This window comes from Calonectris borealis, chromosome 19, assembly GCF_964195595.1.
Source record: "Calonectris borealis chromosome 19, bCalBor7.hap1.2, whole genome shotgun sequence".
In the NCBI taxonomy this organism is placed as follows: Eukaryota; Metazoa; Chordata; class Aves; order Procellariiformes; family Procellariidae; genus Calonectris; species Calonectris borealis.
Genome location: NC_134330.1, coordinates 1,942,389 through 1,959,377, shown reverse-complemented (window position 1 = coordinate 1,959,377; position 16,989 = coordinate 1,942,389). Strand labels below are relative to the sequence as shown.

Genomic DNA, 16,989 nt, shown 5'->3' with positions numbered 1-16,989 from the left:
TGAGAAGAGGCAGGATACTTCAGGATGAGATATAGTGCCCCGCCAGAAATGCATTTTGCACTTGAGAAAGCAGCTGAGAGCAGAACGGAGACAGCTGGAGCCGCCCCAGCTTCTCCCCATCCGCAGGCACCCACGTCCCCCTCCTGCACCCCGCAGAGACACCTCTGCAGGTAAAGCCGGACCCCACGGCCGCATGCGCTCACCCCAAAGTGTGCGTCGGTCAGTACTGAGCCAACGCTCCCGGAGACCCGTCTAACGACACTCGATCGCCGCCTGCACCTCCCGGAGAGGGCTCCTTATCCCTGGGCAACAATTCACGCGGGCGAGCGGCTCCGCAGCTACTTCTGGAGGCAGAACCCAGCCACAGACAGGCTGCCTTTTGATGGAGGTGCTCCCCAGAAAGCAGATCCTGTTATCGAACGCCACACGGGGAACACAGCGACATGTATGAAGAAAAAAATGCAACATTCCCCTGTAAACATACATGCTTTATGCATCAGGTGATCGGTTTATTTTTTCAAGCGGAGCAATAAGAGGCTGCCAGGCCAGAGGCAGACGCCCGGCGCAGGCGGGCAGCAGGGCTCGCACGGCACGGCCACCGGCACGAGTGGCTGGGGAAGAGCAGCCGAGCGCTCTGCCCAGAAAGGGACTGCCTTCCCTCTGTACTCCTCCGCTTCTTCTAAAGCAGCTCCTTCTCATCGGAAATTCGCTTTTAACCTCACGCCGAGCATTTTCTAGACCCAATGCCGGTCATGTCCGGCACTTCTTTCCTCCAAGGTGCTCCTCGCTCCTGCCTTGTCCCACTGGCCCCGCGGTGGCTTTCTGTACAAACGGGCTTCTTGACAACTTGTTGATCCAGCGCTCTAATTTCTGGATGACTCTCTCATCTACCATAAAGAGCCACGCACAATTTGGCAGGCATTTCTACCATCAATGTTTATGATAATAACTACACGTGCTTGAAAGCAGCAGGAAATTTTCAATATAACTATCATTAAGACAAAATGCTTTAAATCAAAGCCATTACCCACTACCAAGACTCAAAGCTCACAAGATTAGGCTGTTTTTCTCTCTTTATGAAAAATTCATATAGCATGCTGCAAACATCATCTTCCAGCTCGAAGGAGTGAATGATATAATAGCATCGAATGCCGCTGACAGGGATGGAAACGGGCAGGGGCGGGGGGCACAGGGCAGCGAGGTGCCGTTGGCAGCAGCCCGGCAGGGTGAGCCGATGGAGAGCAGGTACCCCAGCCCCGTCGGCAGCAGCAAGCGGACGGTATTTATCTGCACATGCTGCTGCCCACCCCTCTGCCCACGATGGCTTCAGCGGAGCTGCAAAGCAGGGTCCCAGGCAGCCCAGCTGGGACAAGGAACTACACCACAGTCTGGAAGCATTTAATTTGAGTCACTTGGGATCTACCGCTGGATTTTAAGAGAAGATTTTCACGGAAGGAATATCACCTGTTAGCCAAGCATTCAAGCCTGCTGTGCTGCCTTTGCAACAACCCCAGCACCAATGCTGCAGAGGACATTACAGTAAAACCACGGTGACTGGTGCAGGGAAGATCGCGCCCTTCCTTGGGGATCCCATGTGTCCTGAAGCATGAGCACTAATGGCCACGTCGTAGCGTGCATGACTAACAGACCAGCAGTCACAGTGTGATGCTGATACTTTAAATAACCAGCCACGGTATGGACTGCGGGTAAACTTCAGCACTGCATGCAAATCTTACACCATTAGTGCTTAGAGCCTTATAAATATCATTAGCTAGCACTGCACCCGTGTTATAGATAGCTTGGCCAAAGCTAATTCTTTGTGCATTCATGGCTGAAGTTAATGGGAGCTTGTACCTTGCTTTTCAGAGATGCTAACAACAAGATGTGATTTACCCAAGACTGGATGTACAAATTAATGCCAGTCTGAAATAAGACGTCGGTGCTTCTGGTTCTTGGTTGCAAGGGCACACAGGCACAGCACTGAGAATTAAATGCTCACATTCAGGCTCTTTTTTTCTATACCAACCACTGCATATAGCTCCAGCTAGAGGCACAAACATGTTCGTTTGTGGTCAGGCTGAACTATCAGAAGCATCACTTTCTTGTATCTGCACTTTTACATACAGTGTTGTTTTATGTCTGAGACAGCACACGGCACACCTCAAATTCAGATCAATGCTCAAACTCAAAAATGTCTCAGAAATAATGAGCTGGAAACCCACAGATATTCTGGAAAGCAACAACGTACAAACAGCTCCCAACTAGCTGAAACAGAAAGTGGGAGACAAACAGAAAAACAAATAACCCCAGCGTTACAATTAGAGGTGCCATTTAGTACATCTCTCGCAGGGACCTGCAAGGCACAGCACTTCGCTCCGGCTCTTCCCAAGAAGACTTGAAAAGCAAACACCTCTCAGCGAGAAGCCTGTGGCAGACAGAGCTCCTCTGCAAGTATTAAGAGCCGTAGATATTTTGCTTATGACAGTCGGTTCAGTCCTGACTCTGGAAAATCAAACCGCGAGCTTTGTGCCTTCCCTGTCGCCCCTGACATGGCTCTGTAACAGGGAGCAGCCAGGCAGCCCCGGGTTAGTGGTGGCAGTTGTCCCTCCCCTGCAGCTATATTGGCCCTGCAGGGAAAAAAATAAAATAAAACAACTGTCGGGCTCATCAGTAAAATAAGTGGCGATGAGGCCAAGAGACACTGAGAGCAGCTATCTGCCGTAACAAGGAACTATTTGTACGTTATTTTCTATCTGCAGTCACACTTTAAAAGGTTGTTCTGCCTCTGCAGCCCCTTTGGAAACGGCTTCACACATCAAAATATCGCAGGGATAACGACAGAAAGCAGTGGGAGGTGAGCAGGTTCCCGGCTCAGCAATTACCGCTGGAAGTGAGCAGAGCACGGGGAGGGAGCGCTGCCCAGCCCCGTCCTCGCTGCCGCCGGCACCCAGCCCCTGCGCGGGGCCGCTGACAATCATTCACACCCCTCAGAGCCGCACCTCGCAGCAGCCCGAGCTGTTAGGGACCGAGCTGGACACATCGATGTGATAATGGCAATCGGGATCTTGCAGCAACTGTTCCTGACGCGGCCCCAGCGCCCGCGCTCCGCGGTGCGGCACGAGGACTTCTGCCCCAGCACCAGCGCGGGTGCTGAGCAGGCGGCATGGACACACAAAGCAACTGCTAAGCTGCCTTAGATGAGCAGAGAGCAAGAGCTGTGTGGTTTCCACAAGCTTGGGCAAGCTAAAAATTCAACTGGTGCCAGTGTTTTAAAACCCACCGCTGTCCCTCTCGTGCGTGCTGCCGGCACTGAGCAGCACCTGCTTCTGCTCAATACTGCGGTTACACATCAGCCACGTCTGGAAGCTGTTGATGTGCACCAATTTGCCGAAGACAAGACACAAAATTCAACACATTCAAGCCAGCTTTTCTAAGTCCTGCAGTTATGTAGCAGGACAAATAAATGCACTTTCCAGCTTGGCTGTAATTTTTTGCGAACGATCAATATTTATTGCCTAATCACATTTTCCATATTGCAAGTTAGCGGTGTCACTCTCGCGCCGGGCCAAGTGCTACACCGAGGCCACACAAAGCTTCGCTTGTAGAAGCTGCAATCAGGGAGCCAGCTCTTGTCACTGCCTTACAAAAGGATTTCCTCTCGAGCGGCTCATCTTTAATCATTATAAAAGCACAGAAGTTTAATCCATTTTTGATGTAAGCGCTAATAGCTTTGTGTCCTTGAAGTTCAAAGTGGTCTTCGTGCATGTCGCTAATTAGCCGAGCAAGCAGCCATTCAGCTCCCTCTCATGTTTCTAATTAGATCCTTAACAACAAACAAATGTCGACCTTACAAAGGCTGTGCTACGTTTCCCTCCATTAGTTAAACAGTTTGGGAGGGATGCGGTTCCCATTCGTCTGCAACCCGCCCCCCGGCACAGCACTCGAGGGTTTCGGGCCAGGGGCACTCGGGTGCCTCTGCTGCCCGTCGGAGAGCTTCCACCTTACTGATGGCCTTCTCCAGGGTGCCGAGCACCCCAGGGCCGCAGGGAGGGGGTGACCACCCCACGGCCCCCCCGTGCCCACCGGGCTGGCCATGGCCCGGCTCTGAGCGGCTCTGACAAGCGATGCTCACCGCCTGCATTGAGACAAGCAAATAAAACAGAGAGGTAAATAAACTCTGTCCCGTTAGTCATCTTCCTAACAGGTTTCTTGTCAATTTAACTGGTTTTACAGTTAACTTAAGATCTGCGGTGTGCTGTAACGTTTACACGCTTCGCATCAAATGCTTGGGACTGTTTTCTTCTGCTCTTTTTTGGTGCTCAATGGTTGTAACGTGCTGCACCAGAGCCATTTCAGCAGCACCACACTTGCACTTCCACGTGCTCGGGGTTTTGGGCAAGCTCTTTGCTCGAGCCCTGGCTCTGCCGTGGAGCGGCTCCTGCCCCGGGGCATCCCACAGCCGGTGCTGCTCACCGGAGAGGGTCACCGGCAGCGGCATGGCTCTGCACCCTTCCTTGGGCAACGCCGGGCTAGGGGGGATAAATGAAGAGATTTCTGCATCAGGGAACTGCTGCCATTGCATTTCTCTCGCACACAACTCGGAGGGCTGCGGCTGCTCGCTGTTTCGCAGGATCTGACCCCAGCGCTGTACCTGCTGTCTGTGTCTGCACATTAAGCTTTAACACTTATTACCATCCATCCAACTGGCAAATAAGGGCTAAAGCTCGTGATGCTGTGCTAACACAGACCTCTCTCTAATAATTTTTCTATTTCAAATGAAGGAAGAGCTGAGCCAGGCGACACCGGCGCTTTCACCTCGCGCTGGGTAACACGAAAGCTGCTGCTACTTTTACCATGGGCAACCACATCTGCATTAATTGTTTACCACAGTCCGGACAGGTCTTTTATTAATATTAATGAGTAACAGGGAACAAAAGGCCCCTTTATTTTTAGCCTACTCTAATTGCGTAGTAATTACTCATCTACAAAACAAATGAGCCGAACTCCATTGCCATAGCAACAGAAACTCCGGCCTCCCACTGTACCACATTAACTGGCTATCACTCCTGTTAATTTTAAATTGAAGTCTTTTGTACAATAACAGACAATACAGGAGGAAAATGAAAACAAAAACGGGTCTTTGTTTCACTGCATATTTTAAGCTGCCGTAGCAGCAGGGCATTGCCCGAGGGCACCTTCCCGCTGCTGATGGACACCCACGGGCTGGACGGATGCTCGGGAGCTTGGGGGTTATCCAGGTCACAGAAGAGACATCCAGCCCACAACCCCCGGTGCTTTCTGTGCAGGAGGGTCTGCACCAGGCGCCTGCACAGAGAGGTGCCGGGCGCTGTGAGCAGACCTGCCCGGCCAGACGGGCGCCCAGGCCACGGCCGAGCAAGGCGGAGCGAGGGCTCCTGCACGGCAGGCGTGGCCGGTAGTAACATCCCCCAAAGGAAAACCTGAGCTGATCGATGAGGAAACACCGAGGGAAGCTGCTGCCCGCCACGCGGTGTCTGGGGGAGAGCTGGTGGCACCAGCTCCGCTGTCGGCAGCTAATACCCCAGCCCTTGGCAGGGGAGGATTTGGGCACAGACACCTGAGAGTCCTCATGGCACAAAGCTCTGGGCTCTTGCTTTAACTAGCAGGAAATACCCTTAAAAAGACCCAGCTGTGTGAATTTATTATTTTTAAATAGCTCAAGTTTATATACCTGCAGACCAATTTTGCATTCTCTGGCAATTACTAATCCACCACGCTCCTCAAGCTAATCCAGAGCCAGATGCATGCTAACATCTGCTGCAAGGAAAAACGCCACTGCTTCTTTTTCAGCTTTCTATTTCAGAAAGGAGAGAGAGAAAAAAAAATAACTGTAATTATGTATTTACTTTTAAAGCATTTGGGGAGAGAATCAGCATGAAAATACTCACAATAGTATGTCAGTAAAATGTGCACTGTGTCCCATTTAGTAGTTGTTCCACTAATGGGTAACAGCCTGCAACTGCTGCCAGACAGGCAAGTTACCCCTCAGCTCAGTTTAGTGATTAAAATGCATGAGACGTGCTCAGTGCTCAAGTATCTCATTGCGCCGGAGAGCTCACGCTGAAGGCCCCATTTCAAACTTTACAATGACTCGTCTGCATCTTGCGTGGAACAAAGTCTAATTACAACAGCCAAGAGCTCTGTCCCTCCGCTTCCGCTGAGAGAAAGGAAACCGAACCGATAATGGGCTCTTGCAGGGCTTTGCGGGGCTGGCGCGCGGCTGCCCGGCGAGGGTGGCACGGGCAATCAGCCCGCCCGCGGCACGAGGCAGCGGCAGCGTCCGCGCCGCCACCACTTGCCGTGTGTCAAGAGCGGCAGCCGGGACGCCGGGACGAGCTCTGCCAAGGAGTGGTTTCCCATTGAAAATAATTCTCCTGATTGAAAAGACTATTAAAAGTTAGCCGCTAAATTCGTTAAAGATTAACTTCAACTGTACTTAAGCCTGCACTTCAGAGGTGGTCACTAATTGCACTGGAGATGATTTATCAAGTGCACAAGATTTTCTATTACAAAATTATTGATTAAAGCTGATGCATTTTAACCACAATAGACTTCAGCCAGGAGCCCTGTAAAATGACCACTGCTGTGGTCAAGGCCTAACAGCAACAGCACGAAATTGTTTTAGATCTACTGAATTTTCTACTCAGCACTGCAGGAAGCTCAGTCCCTCGCGGATCAAAAAATCAAAAAGTGGCATCCTACAGTAAAATAAAACAAACCGTTTTTGCGTGTAGCCTGCGCTCTGGAAAGGACCTGCGTGATTCCCACCCTGGACCAGCACAGCACTTCTGAACCGAAACAGAAATTACTCCCCTTTCATTTTTTTTTTTTTTAATTTGGGGTAGTAGTCAGAAAAGCAACTGCTCATAAAAGGGTAAGAGGATATTGCCAGTAACGAGGCCAAAACCACCCACAGAAACGCAGAGTGGCCCCCTCCAGAGCCGCGCTGCACTAACCAGAGGCGCACGGCGTCGTCCCCGCTCAGGCAGGCGCTGCGCCCAGAGCCTGGCTGCTGTTATTGCTGTTTAACGCGCGACATTTGTCTCTGTGTCCACCCCTCGCCGAAGCCCCACGCGGTGCGGGGTCCCTCCGCCTCACCCTCCCTGCCGGGCCACCTGCAATGCTCTCCAGCGCAGACTGCCTCTGCTATGAAGATAAGCAAAAGATAAAATCTGATGCAGCCATTAATTTTCCGATGCATCAGCCGCCAGCCTGTCACATAATTACCGGCGGTTCCAGCGGAGTGAGAAATTTCAGCCTGCTTGCTGCTCCCAAGTGGTCCACTTGTTAGGTTCTGGCTTTTGAGATTACATAGCTCGGATTAAACTTTATGTACTTTTATATAGTAGAATAAAAGAGGGAGAGCAGTTCCATCAGAGCTGCCACAAGGGAGTCCTCTCAACGGGCCGTATAAATCCCAAATTGGTTCATCGCTGGATCTTTGAAACGCTCCTCCTTACGACATTTCTGTGAGCCGGTGGCGGCTTCTCTCCCTCCACACACACCGACCAACCATTGTCCCACTTTTTATGGCCGCAATTTGCTAACACTATGGGTGCCCAATGACAAGATTAAATTTTTAGAGCACCTTCTTTAAGTGTAAGACAAGGCTTCCTAAACCCCATGCAATTTGTCGCTCTGCTGACTTTTAGATACACTCCTCACTTCATCATACGCGTGGCGCATTAAACAGTGGGTCCCCTCGTCTCCCTGGCAGATTGAGATCTAAGGGGGAAATTATTCTCCCCCTCGATGCACAAGTGTTTCAGCTCCTCCGTAGCAATAAGAAAAGTAATAGGGGTGGCTCAGATTGCCTTGCGCAGGCTTGCATTGCGTCAGCCCCATCCAAGCGGTTGTTTGGTTGATTTACTTTATGTTCTATTAGAGGTAAGGAGCGGATACAAATCCTTAATTACATTTTGAAAGCCCATTCTGGATATTTTATTTCCTTTGAAAGCGCTTGCTGGAATAAATGCACTGAAGACTGCCTTGACTATCCCCAGCGGAGCAGGGAGATGCTCCAGCTCAGCACATCTGGTTTGCGGGGACGGCCGGGAGGTGCGGGGAGGAGGGAAGGGGTGACCACGCCATACAGTATCTTTTCAACTCCCAGCAGGATGTTTTCTGACAAGCAACAAACTAAACAAATAAACAAAAGCCTAATTCGGGATCTCAATTACCATCTGTTAAATTTCCTGACTGCAGCTTCATCTGTGAAAGAATTTTAAGTTTAGCACAGAAACCTGGGCACAAAAAGCAAAGACACTTGCTGCTCAATGGCAAAGATGATGAACTTGCCTCAAACTCCTCATGCTGGTATTTATGAAATGTTAAATCTTCATTTAAGCATGTTCCCTTAAGCTGGGTGACATGGCAATGAGTACGACCCACCGCTAGCTCAGAGTCTCTGTTGCATAACAAGATTTAAGGTTTATGACCTAAAAAAAATTGCTTCGTGTCTCAGGACAGTCTGCGGGAAGCGGCTTCACACACACGGTATTATTTAGATACCCAAATGGAGTGATTTGCATTTGGCACATCTGGTCTACGACTGCCAACGAATGATTCTATGGGCTAATATGGACGAGTAACAGGCTGATGAAGAAACCATGATTGTAAAATGATGTTAAAAATATCTTAAGTTATTTTTAATACAAAACAAAAATATAGTCAGCGTTTTAATTCCTAGGGGTTTAATTTGAAAAAAAAAAGGCAAATTTACTATCAACATAACAGCATGTGCGGGTTCTTGTACAGAGGGTGTAGGTTGCCTACAGCCGGCTTCAATTTGAGCTTTCAGATAATGGGATTTAACAAATACGGTACTATGGATCCAAGCCGTTAGCAGCTCTCTGCTGTATTGATAGCCCTACGCTTTCAATCAGACCAAGGCTATGCTTTTAACTGCCACGCTAGTTCACGTTGATGATACCTATAATATCAACTCAACAATGCATGTTCTACAACTACATCTACTGCTACCAGTACGACTACTACAGTGCATGCATTTAGTTCAGTCCCACAGATACATACACTCTAAGAACAGGCAAGGGGAGATGTGAAATGTTTTACGGGACGACAGGTGTTTTGTTTTTTAAGTAAGGGAAATTAATAAAAACATCAAAAGAAAGAAAGTGTACAAAAAAATAGAGACATTTCTCAAGAGTTGATATGAGTCGTTTCTTGAACCGTTTCGTCCGAACAAGCAAAAAACATGCAACCAGCTGCTACTAACAAGAAGCTGGACACTGAGAGAGGATTAATAGGTGTGGACAAACCTTCCCGCTGAGAGCGCTCAGAAGAGTGTTTGAGAGGAGGTGTGCACGTCCGAGTGTAAGAGAGGCCGGAAAGTATGCCTCAGAGACACCCTCTCTCACAGCAGCCCCAACCAAGCAAGAGAGAAAACAACAAAACATAACTGCTCACACTCACCATCAAGGTCAGTAGCTCACGTTACGAGATTTGTTATAGCTGGCAAGTATAAAGTACAGTAAGGGGTTGTCAGGGCGCAGGGCTCAAAGGCAGCGCTGGCAAGCCAGGACTGGCGCCCAAAATCCAGATGTGCCGGGGGTCGGGGTGGGGGGGAGCAGCCCCTGGCGCCACGGCACCGCGCTGTCCCACCGCGCTGCGTCCGCCGGCCGTCTCGACGGGCAAAGCGAGCCCGCGGGAGCCTGGGGCAGGCGCGCACGGCTCCTCCCGGTGCCCAGCAGCGGGGGGCGGGCTGGATTATGGCTGGCCTTATCGGTTTTGTCTCCAGTCCTCAGGGAGGAATAGTTGGTGGCAACAGGTTGGGAGCTGGAAAAATCTCAGACTTGTCAATGAACCAAAGAGGAAGGAACGAAAACCCTCTCCTGCCAAATTTTCCTTGTCTTGCTCTCCTGCCAAATGAATCCCTCCCATGTCAAATGCAGGATAAAAATGTCCCCCCCACCATGATTGTATTTTAAAAAAAGCATTTACACGACAAAAATGTTTTACACGTAAAATATGTCAGGTGAATTCAAAAGAAAAGTGACATTGATAGTGAAGTTGTCTAGGAGGAGTTTGCAGCATTCAGTCTTTTTAAGTTTGCTCGTTTTCCGTGGCTCAGGTCCCAATTCATTAAAAAAAAATACAAGAATGGATGAGGTTGTCAAAACCCGCTGAGGGATTCGGCAGCACAGTCCCACCCGGCGTGAACGGATGTGGCCAAACCCCCCATCTGCTCGAGGGACCTCAGCTATCGCCTCATCACTGGGATGTCGATTGGGCACGTGATTTATAAAGAGAAGCATCGCTGCATTCACCCTGCCGGCACGTGACCGGCTAAGCTAGACGTGAATTTATGAGTGGCACTGAGCACGAGTAGGGGGAAATGTCCCTTTCTGCTGGTTGTAGGAGAGAGCCGCTGTGACAGATCAAAGAACTTGTTTATCTAGCAAGGTAAACTGGTGACGGCATCCTCACATGCTGCAACAGAAAAAGAAGAGGCGAGGGCAGGGAAGACCAGGCAGTGCAGAACCGGGGCTGGGTGCTGCCCCCGTGCAGGGGGGGCTCCTTTTGCTGTTAAGCAAACGTGCAGGTTTCCTAAGAGGAGGAACATCACTCCGGGAGAAACCGAGGGGGTCAGTGCTCACACACTGCAGCCCAGGGGGTTGGAGAGAAAGGGCTGCAGCTTCCTTGAAAGACCAAATGCACGTCTGGAGGTGGACGCTCTCCACACAGCCCCACCGGCGGGCACCGGCGCCTGGGCCGAGCTCCGGTGCTGCAGAGCCACCGCGCTGGCAGTGACGCCAGGAAGGTGGGGAAGAGCCGGCAGGATGGGGCCGGAGACCAGAGGAGGTCAATTTGGAGTGAGCTGGTGGGGCTGGAGTGCTGCAGAAAGGGCAGCAGCGATGGGGACATCTCGGGCAGCCCCTGGGCAAAGCACTCCCCAGCGAGCGGAGGGGCGGTGGGACGCGCCTGCCCGGGCATTTTCCAGCTCTTTTCTGTTTACTGGCAGAACGGGGCCAGTAACGGCCAACTGTGCTGCGCTCTGTGCTTTTGGATTAGGCACGCGTGAAAGAGGGCTGTGCAAATTTGCAAAGGAAAAAGAAAAACCCAACCGAAAAGAAAAGAAGACAAAAAAACCCCAACCATTTTTCTTGTAATGAATCGGGCCCATACACTGTAGCGCAAGATCGATCGTACTCTACTGCTCCTGAATACAATTCACTACCATTGCTGGATGGAAGTGGCGAACCCAGGATGTCCCTTCCGAAAACCGTCTGGATGGAAATGACTCTACGTAAACCACCACTGCTCCCAGAGCACGTTTCGCTGCAAATGTGAGCGGCTGCCGGGCCGGGCCGGTGACAAACCCGTCTTCCTCCTTGAGATCTCGGGGCTGGGGAGGGGGGGCTCTTTTGATTCAGTTTTGGGGTTTTGCCAGTTTTGTGCACGCAGGCAATTTTGAGGCTTGAAAGACATTTCCAAACACCATACTGCTCTTTAAACTTGCCAGAAAGGGTGTTGTTAATTTAGGGTTAGATTTAGTTTCGTATTGCAAGTTCAGATAAAAAACGAAAACGAAAAAACAAAACAAAACAGAAAACCCAACAAAAGAAAAACCAAAAAACACTCAAATTAAAGACAAATGATTTTCAGGCACAGAATTGATCAATGCTCAGTTCAGTTGTAATGGGCACCAAAAGCACTCCGATTAAAAAAAATAGTAATAATCAGGGAAGCAACGTTAATCCAGCCAAACCCTCTGTGCCTTGCTAAGGGGCAACTCACCAGGTCTGTTTGCACGTAAAACAAAACCTGAAGGGCAAAACATGAGGAAGAGGCAGAAACAATGAAGTCTGTTTTCCTGAAATCATATGCAAAATCAATCTCTCTTTTTGTTTTTGGTTTTGTTTTTTCTCTTTGGGTTTGTTTTTCCCCCTCCACGAAGGGGCAGTAGGAAAAGCCGGGAGATGGGGAATCCCCACAACCAGTCTGGCAAGTCACCCCTTAGGCGCTCTCTACATGCCACAAGATGAAACTGGTACAGAGAATCCTTTGTAGCCTGCAAGCAGTGCCAGTTTGCATGGAACGGAGTTCTCCTGGTGTCTTTCTTTGGCCTCCATGGCATCAGGCTCGCACTCGAGACACACCCGGGCCTGCGCCCTCCTCGTAACCCCGACGCAGCGGTTTAGTCGGCTCTTTTCGGGAAGAGGCCGGGTAACCCACCGGCACTGCCCGAAAAGCCACCGAGAAACCCCCGCTTCAGGACTGCGCCATGAGTGAGCTGGAAAGCCACTGCCACCGCCGCGTCCTCCGCTCCGGCGCCTCCGCCGTGCACGCCGGCGAGCCGGGCCCGGCGAGGGGCTGGCAGCCGGGGGGCCGTGCAGGAGGCGCCGGGCCGGCAGCGGCTCCGTCCCGGCTTGATTCGGGCAGGCCGGGGAGCCGAGGCGGCGGCGGGCGCTGCCGAGCCAACAGCTCACTGATGGCTGTACTGAACACTTAATTACCTGAGCAAAGCGCTAATTCACGTGTTTAGCTAAATTTAAAGCCTAAGGTAATAACGGTAATTGGCAACGATTTATTTATTTCCCTTAAGGGGAAAAAAATAAAAGTTTTCAGAAGGACAGGAAGAAAAGCTTTGACGTTCCTCATGAAAGCAGGCCGGGGTTCGAAGCGGGCAGGGCCGGCGAACTGCCAGCGGCGCTTCGGTGCCGACAGCGCGAGCGCCGGCGTTCGCCCCGCGCAGGCAGAGGACGCCGTCCCCAAGGGGCCGCGGCCCCTCGCCGCGGGGGTGCCCCGCGATGGCCGCCCCTCACAGCGGGCTGTGGCGGAGGAGGCGAGAGCGGCTCCGGGCATGGCGGGAGCACCTGGGGCCGCCGCCGCCGCCTCACCCCAGCGCCAGCTTTCCATGAGAAACGAAAACTTTTTTCCAAAAACACAAATTGATTTTTTTGGGATGTCCTTTATAACCCTCAAATTTAAACCAAAGAAACAAAGAAACCAACATAATAAAGGAATAAATGAAGAAACAAATCAGAATATCTACCCTGGTTTTGGCAGTTCTTACGCCAATCTCCTGCAAGGTGCTCCAGGCCCCGTGGCCTCTGCTTGTAGTTTGGGTTTGGTTTGGGATTGATTTTTTTTTTTTTTAATTTGATCGTTTGTTTTCAGGTCCCCAGGATAAGTGTGAGGAAAATCAGAGAAATGATGGAGAGCTGCAGCCACACAGAATACCGACAGAGCTTTTACCTGACCCTGCACTCTGAGGGTTTGCTCTTCCACGGGCCCCCCTACCTGATCCTCTTGCTGCCGCCACGGCTGCCGCTGTTACTGGTCCATAAGCCGCTGCCGGAAAACCTGGCCGTGGAGAAAAGGAGAAGGGTAAAGAAAGAAGCCAGCGGGAACCGCGAGTCTCTGCGGGGCGCAGGGCGGCCGCCGAGGGCACGGCGTTTCCAGAGGCCGCCGTCCCGGCTCTCCGAGCCATCAACAGGCACCGTTTTTAGAAAGAGCCGAGCCCTCGCCAGGTGCCCACTGCCGGTGGTCTCTGCCGGCACAAAGGTGGCCCAAATCCCCTTGGCAGAAGAGGAACGCGGCGGTGCGTGCCGCCGACGGCGCGCCTGGCCACGGCTGCTGCGAAAGCCGCGGTGCCGGGGCGGATGGACTGGCGGCAGAGCCTGCAGCGCTCAGCCTATGTCTCCGTACTCTCAATCGGCTAGGGTCAGACCGCTTCACAAAACGAGGGAATTCTGTTCTTTGCTTATTTGCAAGTGATAATAACGTGCTGCTCTACAGACATAGCAGTAATGGAAAATATGAGGAGGTCCTCATGTCAAGATCACAGATTTGCTGGGATCAAGCAGAAAAAATTCACTGGAATGTAATTTAAAAAAGAAAGAAAGAAAGAAAAAAAGCTCTTGAAAGCAAAACAGCCGCAGATCAAGGAGCTCTAAGACATACACCCTGCTACAGGGGGACCGAGCTCTTACAGACGAATGAAATGCTGCGAGCAAGACTGCAGATTTAGTTTCTTTACTTAATTAATATTCAAAAGATCTGCCAGAGGCTCTGACTTTAAATATATGTATTTTAAGAGGGCAATGGCAAGGTCCAGGTGATCAGCAAGAACCCCAAGCCCCCTTGCTGCAAAGTCAACAAAACCCTCGGCGGTTCCTGGTCTCCGGGGAGCTCCGACCGCTCCTGGCGCCCGACAGGACCACCCCAGGGGTAGTCACCACCACGGGACCTGCCCTTGAGCGGGCTCCAGGACTTTGATCACAGCTGCTTTGCAATGCTGAAGAACCACAGAAAAACAACTGAGGCAACAGAAAAAGAGAACAGCGAGCTAGAGGAACGGAGAGAGCGAGACCCAGAGAAATCAGCAGACTACAAGCCCGCTACCTCTAGCACTATCGTCTCAGCTACAGGTGATCTACCAGGGGGAAAGGAGCAGAGAACAACTAGGCTAGAGTGACTTGAAGCTACTTAAAACATCAATTAAAAAAAGACATACTTGCATTTAAATATGGTAATAGGGCTGTTGGGGGAAAAAAAAATAGTATAGGTAAATGTATGCACAGCCACCCCAGGCTGCTGTCTGCTGCTGCTCCCCATGCGCAGAGCCCACGCATCCCACAGCAAACGCTGTTCCTTAACGCCCATGTGTATCTGTTCGTTTTTATTATGTTGACGAATCGCTACAATCCCTGTGGAGTGGGATGCAGGAGGAAGCAGATCCAGACCGGGGGATATTATAACCAAATACCCAAGCGCTAAATTCCCTCTTGCTGGTGATGGAGCCATCAACCCTGGTTGGGTCCCCCGACACACGTTTAGGGCTGGAGTTGTGATATGCTGGAGTGAGAAAACCTCTGTGTTAAGAGTCAAACCAACCTCCAAACAGCAGGGAAAGCATCTGCAGGACAAGGGCTGAGGCTCTGGGGCTTCGTTTTCATGCAGAGCAATGCCTAGGCCAAGCCCCAAGCCCTCCCGCTGTGGGTTAGGCAGGAGCAGAGCTGGCGCTGTCCCTACAGCCTCTCCTCCTCCGCTCCCTGCCCACCACGGCGCACATCCCAAGAGCAGCGTCCTCAGCGTTCCCATGGCATGTCCAGGACCAGCTGGCCACCAGCAAATCTCTCATTTGGAGGCTCCAGGGGCTCCCTAAACCATCCGTAAGGGATCAGAGGAGCTGTGGATTTTCCACGGAATAAAATGCCTCTGCCAAAACCAATCAAATACCCTTCAAATCACCAAGCACCCCCTGAAAACAGCATAAAAAGCAGGGCTGGAAAGTTTGTTTCTCTTGTTCAACTGCCAGGGACGCTCAGTATCTATTTGAAATGCAGGGCAAAAAGTTTTGCCATGCAAAAGAAGAATGAAATAACAAGGGTGGAGAAGGCAGTCCACAGAAAGAGCCCGAACAAAGCATCTGTTATTGCATTCCAATGGACAGATGTGTGAAAAATTAATCCCTCCACCCCCAAAGAAAGCTATTATCCCAATTCTGAGATAAAAGCATCTGCGCGACATGGCACTCCAAACAACTCAAGTGTGATCGGCTGCTCGTGCTCTGCCCGGGAACGCTGCGGCCGGCTGGGCGGGCGGAGGCGGAGCGGCAGTGGCACGGCTGCACAGCCCTTAGGGCTGCAGAAGTGGGAGACGGAATCAGGGATCGATTATCAAGATTAGCAAAAACCTGCTTACCGATACAGACTCTCAGGCTGGCTCCATCACTGGAGGATCCCTAAATCAATCCAAAGTACTGAAAGTAATCAATCCCCCACACTGAAATGACATTTGCCAGGCACTGCATTAATCAGTTCGTTCAGCTGAAAACAAATTTCCCCATCATCACACTACTGAGCACGTTAATGCTGTGCGGCATCTCACAACTGTGCTAACTTACTTTTGTGCTTATGTGGTTTTTTGCTCCCGAACCTCTCAGCAGTGATTGGCAGCTGATGCTGTCCCAGTGTCACAGATGGGATAAAACGAGGCACAAAGCAGCACAACGACTTGAGAAAGACATTTGCAGACAGCCAAGGGTGCAGCTGGGCTCTCGCAGGTTTTGGTCTCAAGCTCCACCACTAATCTCTGTAATTCCCCTTGCACCAACCCTATAGCATTATTTAAGCACTTTGGTCATACTGTATTATCACCTCCCATTGTTTATAAACTTCTACACCAGTGAAGACTTCAAAGAGTAGGATTACAGTGACAGTGCAATTAACACCGAACCCACTCTGTGTACTGCAAGAAACTTCTGCATCTATCACCCTTCTGCCTGTGTTGTCACACCATTTTACTAAAATTTGAGAGCTGAGGTATCTGCAGCTCTTTAGCAAAGAGGAAAGCATTAGCAGGCACTTTTGCTGGCTTCCAGGCCCCCAGAAGGAACCTGCTTGTCCATGGAGCCTCTTGCTGGTCCCCCAGACCACACTGACGCTTTGGCGAGGCTGCGTGCCTGCACACATTCCCCTCCCCTGGCATCAGCATTTAAAACAGGACGAAATGCAGCCGCCGAGTCCCAGCGGCACCTTCCCGGGTGCTGTTCCCCAGGCAGCGGCAGAGGTGGATGCGATCCATCCTGCTCTGCCTGACAGGGACCCTGGCACGGGGCACCGGGGACACCTCCGAGGGCCGGAGCAGGGGGCAAGGAGAAGCGTTAGCCGGCAGAGCACAGCGTGTGACGTGCCAGCACCACTGTTTTCCCTTAGCAATGCCTGGGAAGTGCAGGCTTCTCCCGGAGTCAGAGCAGTGGCTTTGGGGATGCAGGACTGCTGGGCGTGGGGGGACCCCAGGGGCCACAGAGGAAAGCCCTGAGGATTCACATCAATTTGGCGCTCTCTTATGGCTCTGAAGGAGCTAAAGCCAGTATTTGGAGTTCAATTTTTCACAGATAAATTTTTCTGCTTCCTGCATCAATAGTTTCACTTTAAATACCAAAGCAGCCTCGTGCGAGGGAAGATGGACACATCTGGTTTT

The 16,989-nt window shown here is 51.2% G+C and overlaps 1 protein-coding gene across 5 annotated transcripts in view; it reads right to left on the bottom strand.

Moving 5' to 3' along the window:
- Nucleotides 1-16,989, bottom strand: part of MSI2 (musashi RNA binding protein 2) — a 262,158-nt gene that overhangs the window by 14,299 nt on the left and 230,870 nt on the right. For 2 of the 5 annotated variants that reach the window (XM_075168322.1, XM_075168325.1), the window contains exons 11-12: nt 14,519-14,542; nt 13,303-13,365 (exon numbers count right to left, since the gene is read on the bottom strand). The exons of 1 other annotated variant lie outside the window; for it this stretch is intronic. In XM_075168322.1, coding sequence (XP_075024423.1) covers nt 13,303-13,365; nt 14,519-14,542 — 87 coding nt within the window. The remainder of the gene's footprint in view (nt 1-13,302; nt 13,366-14,518; nt 14,543-16,989) is intronic. 2 more of the 5 variants (XM_075168323.1, XM_075168324.1) reach the window with 1 other exon arrangement.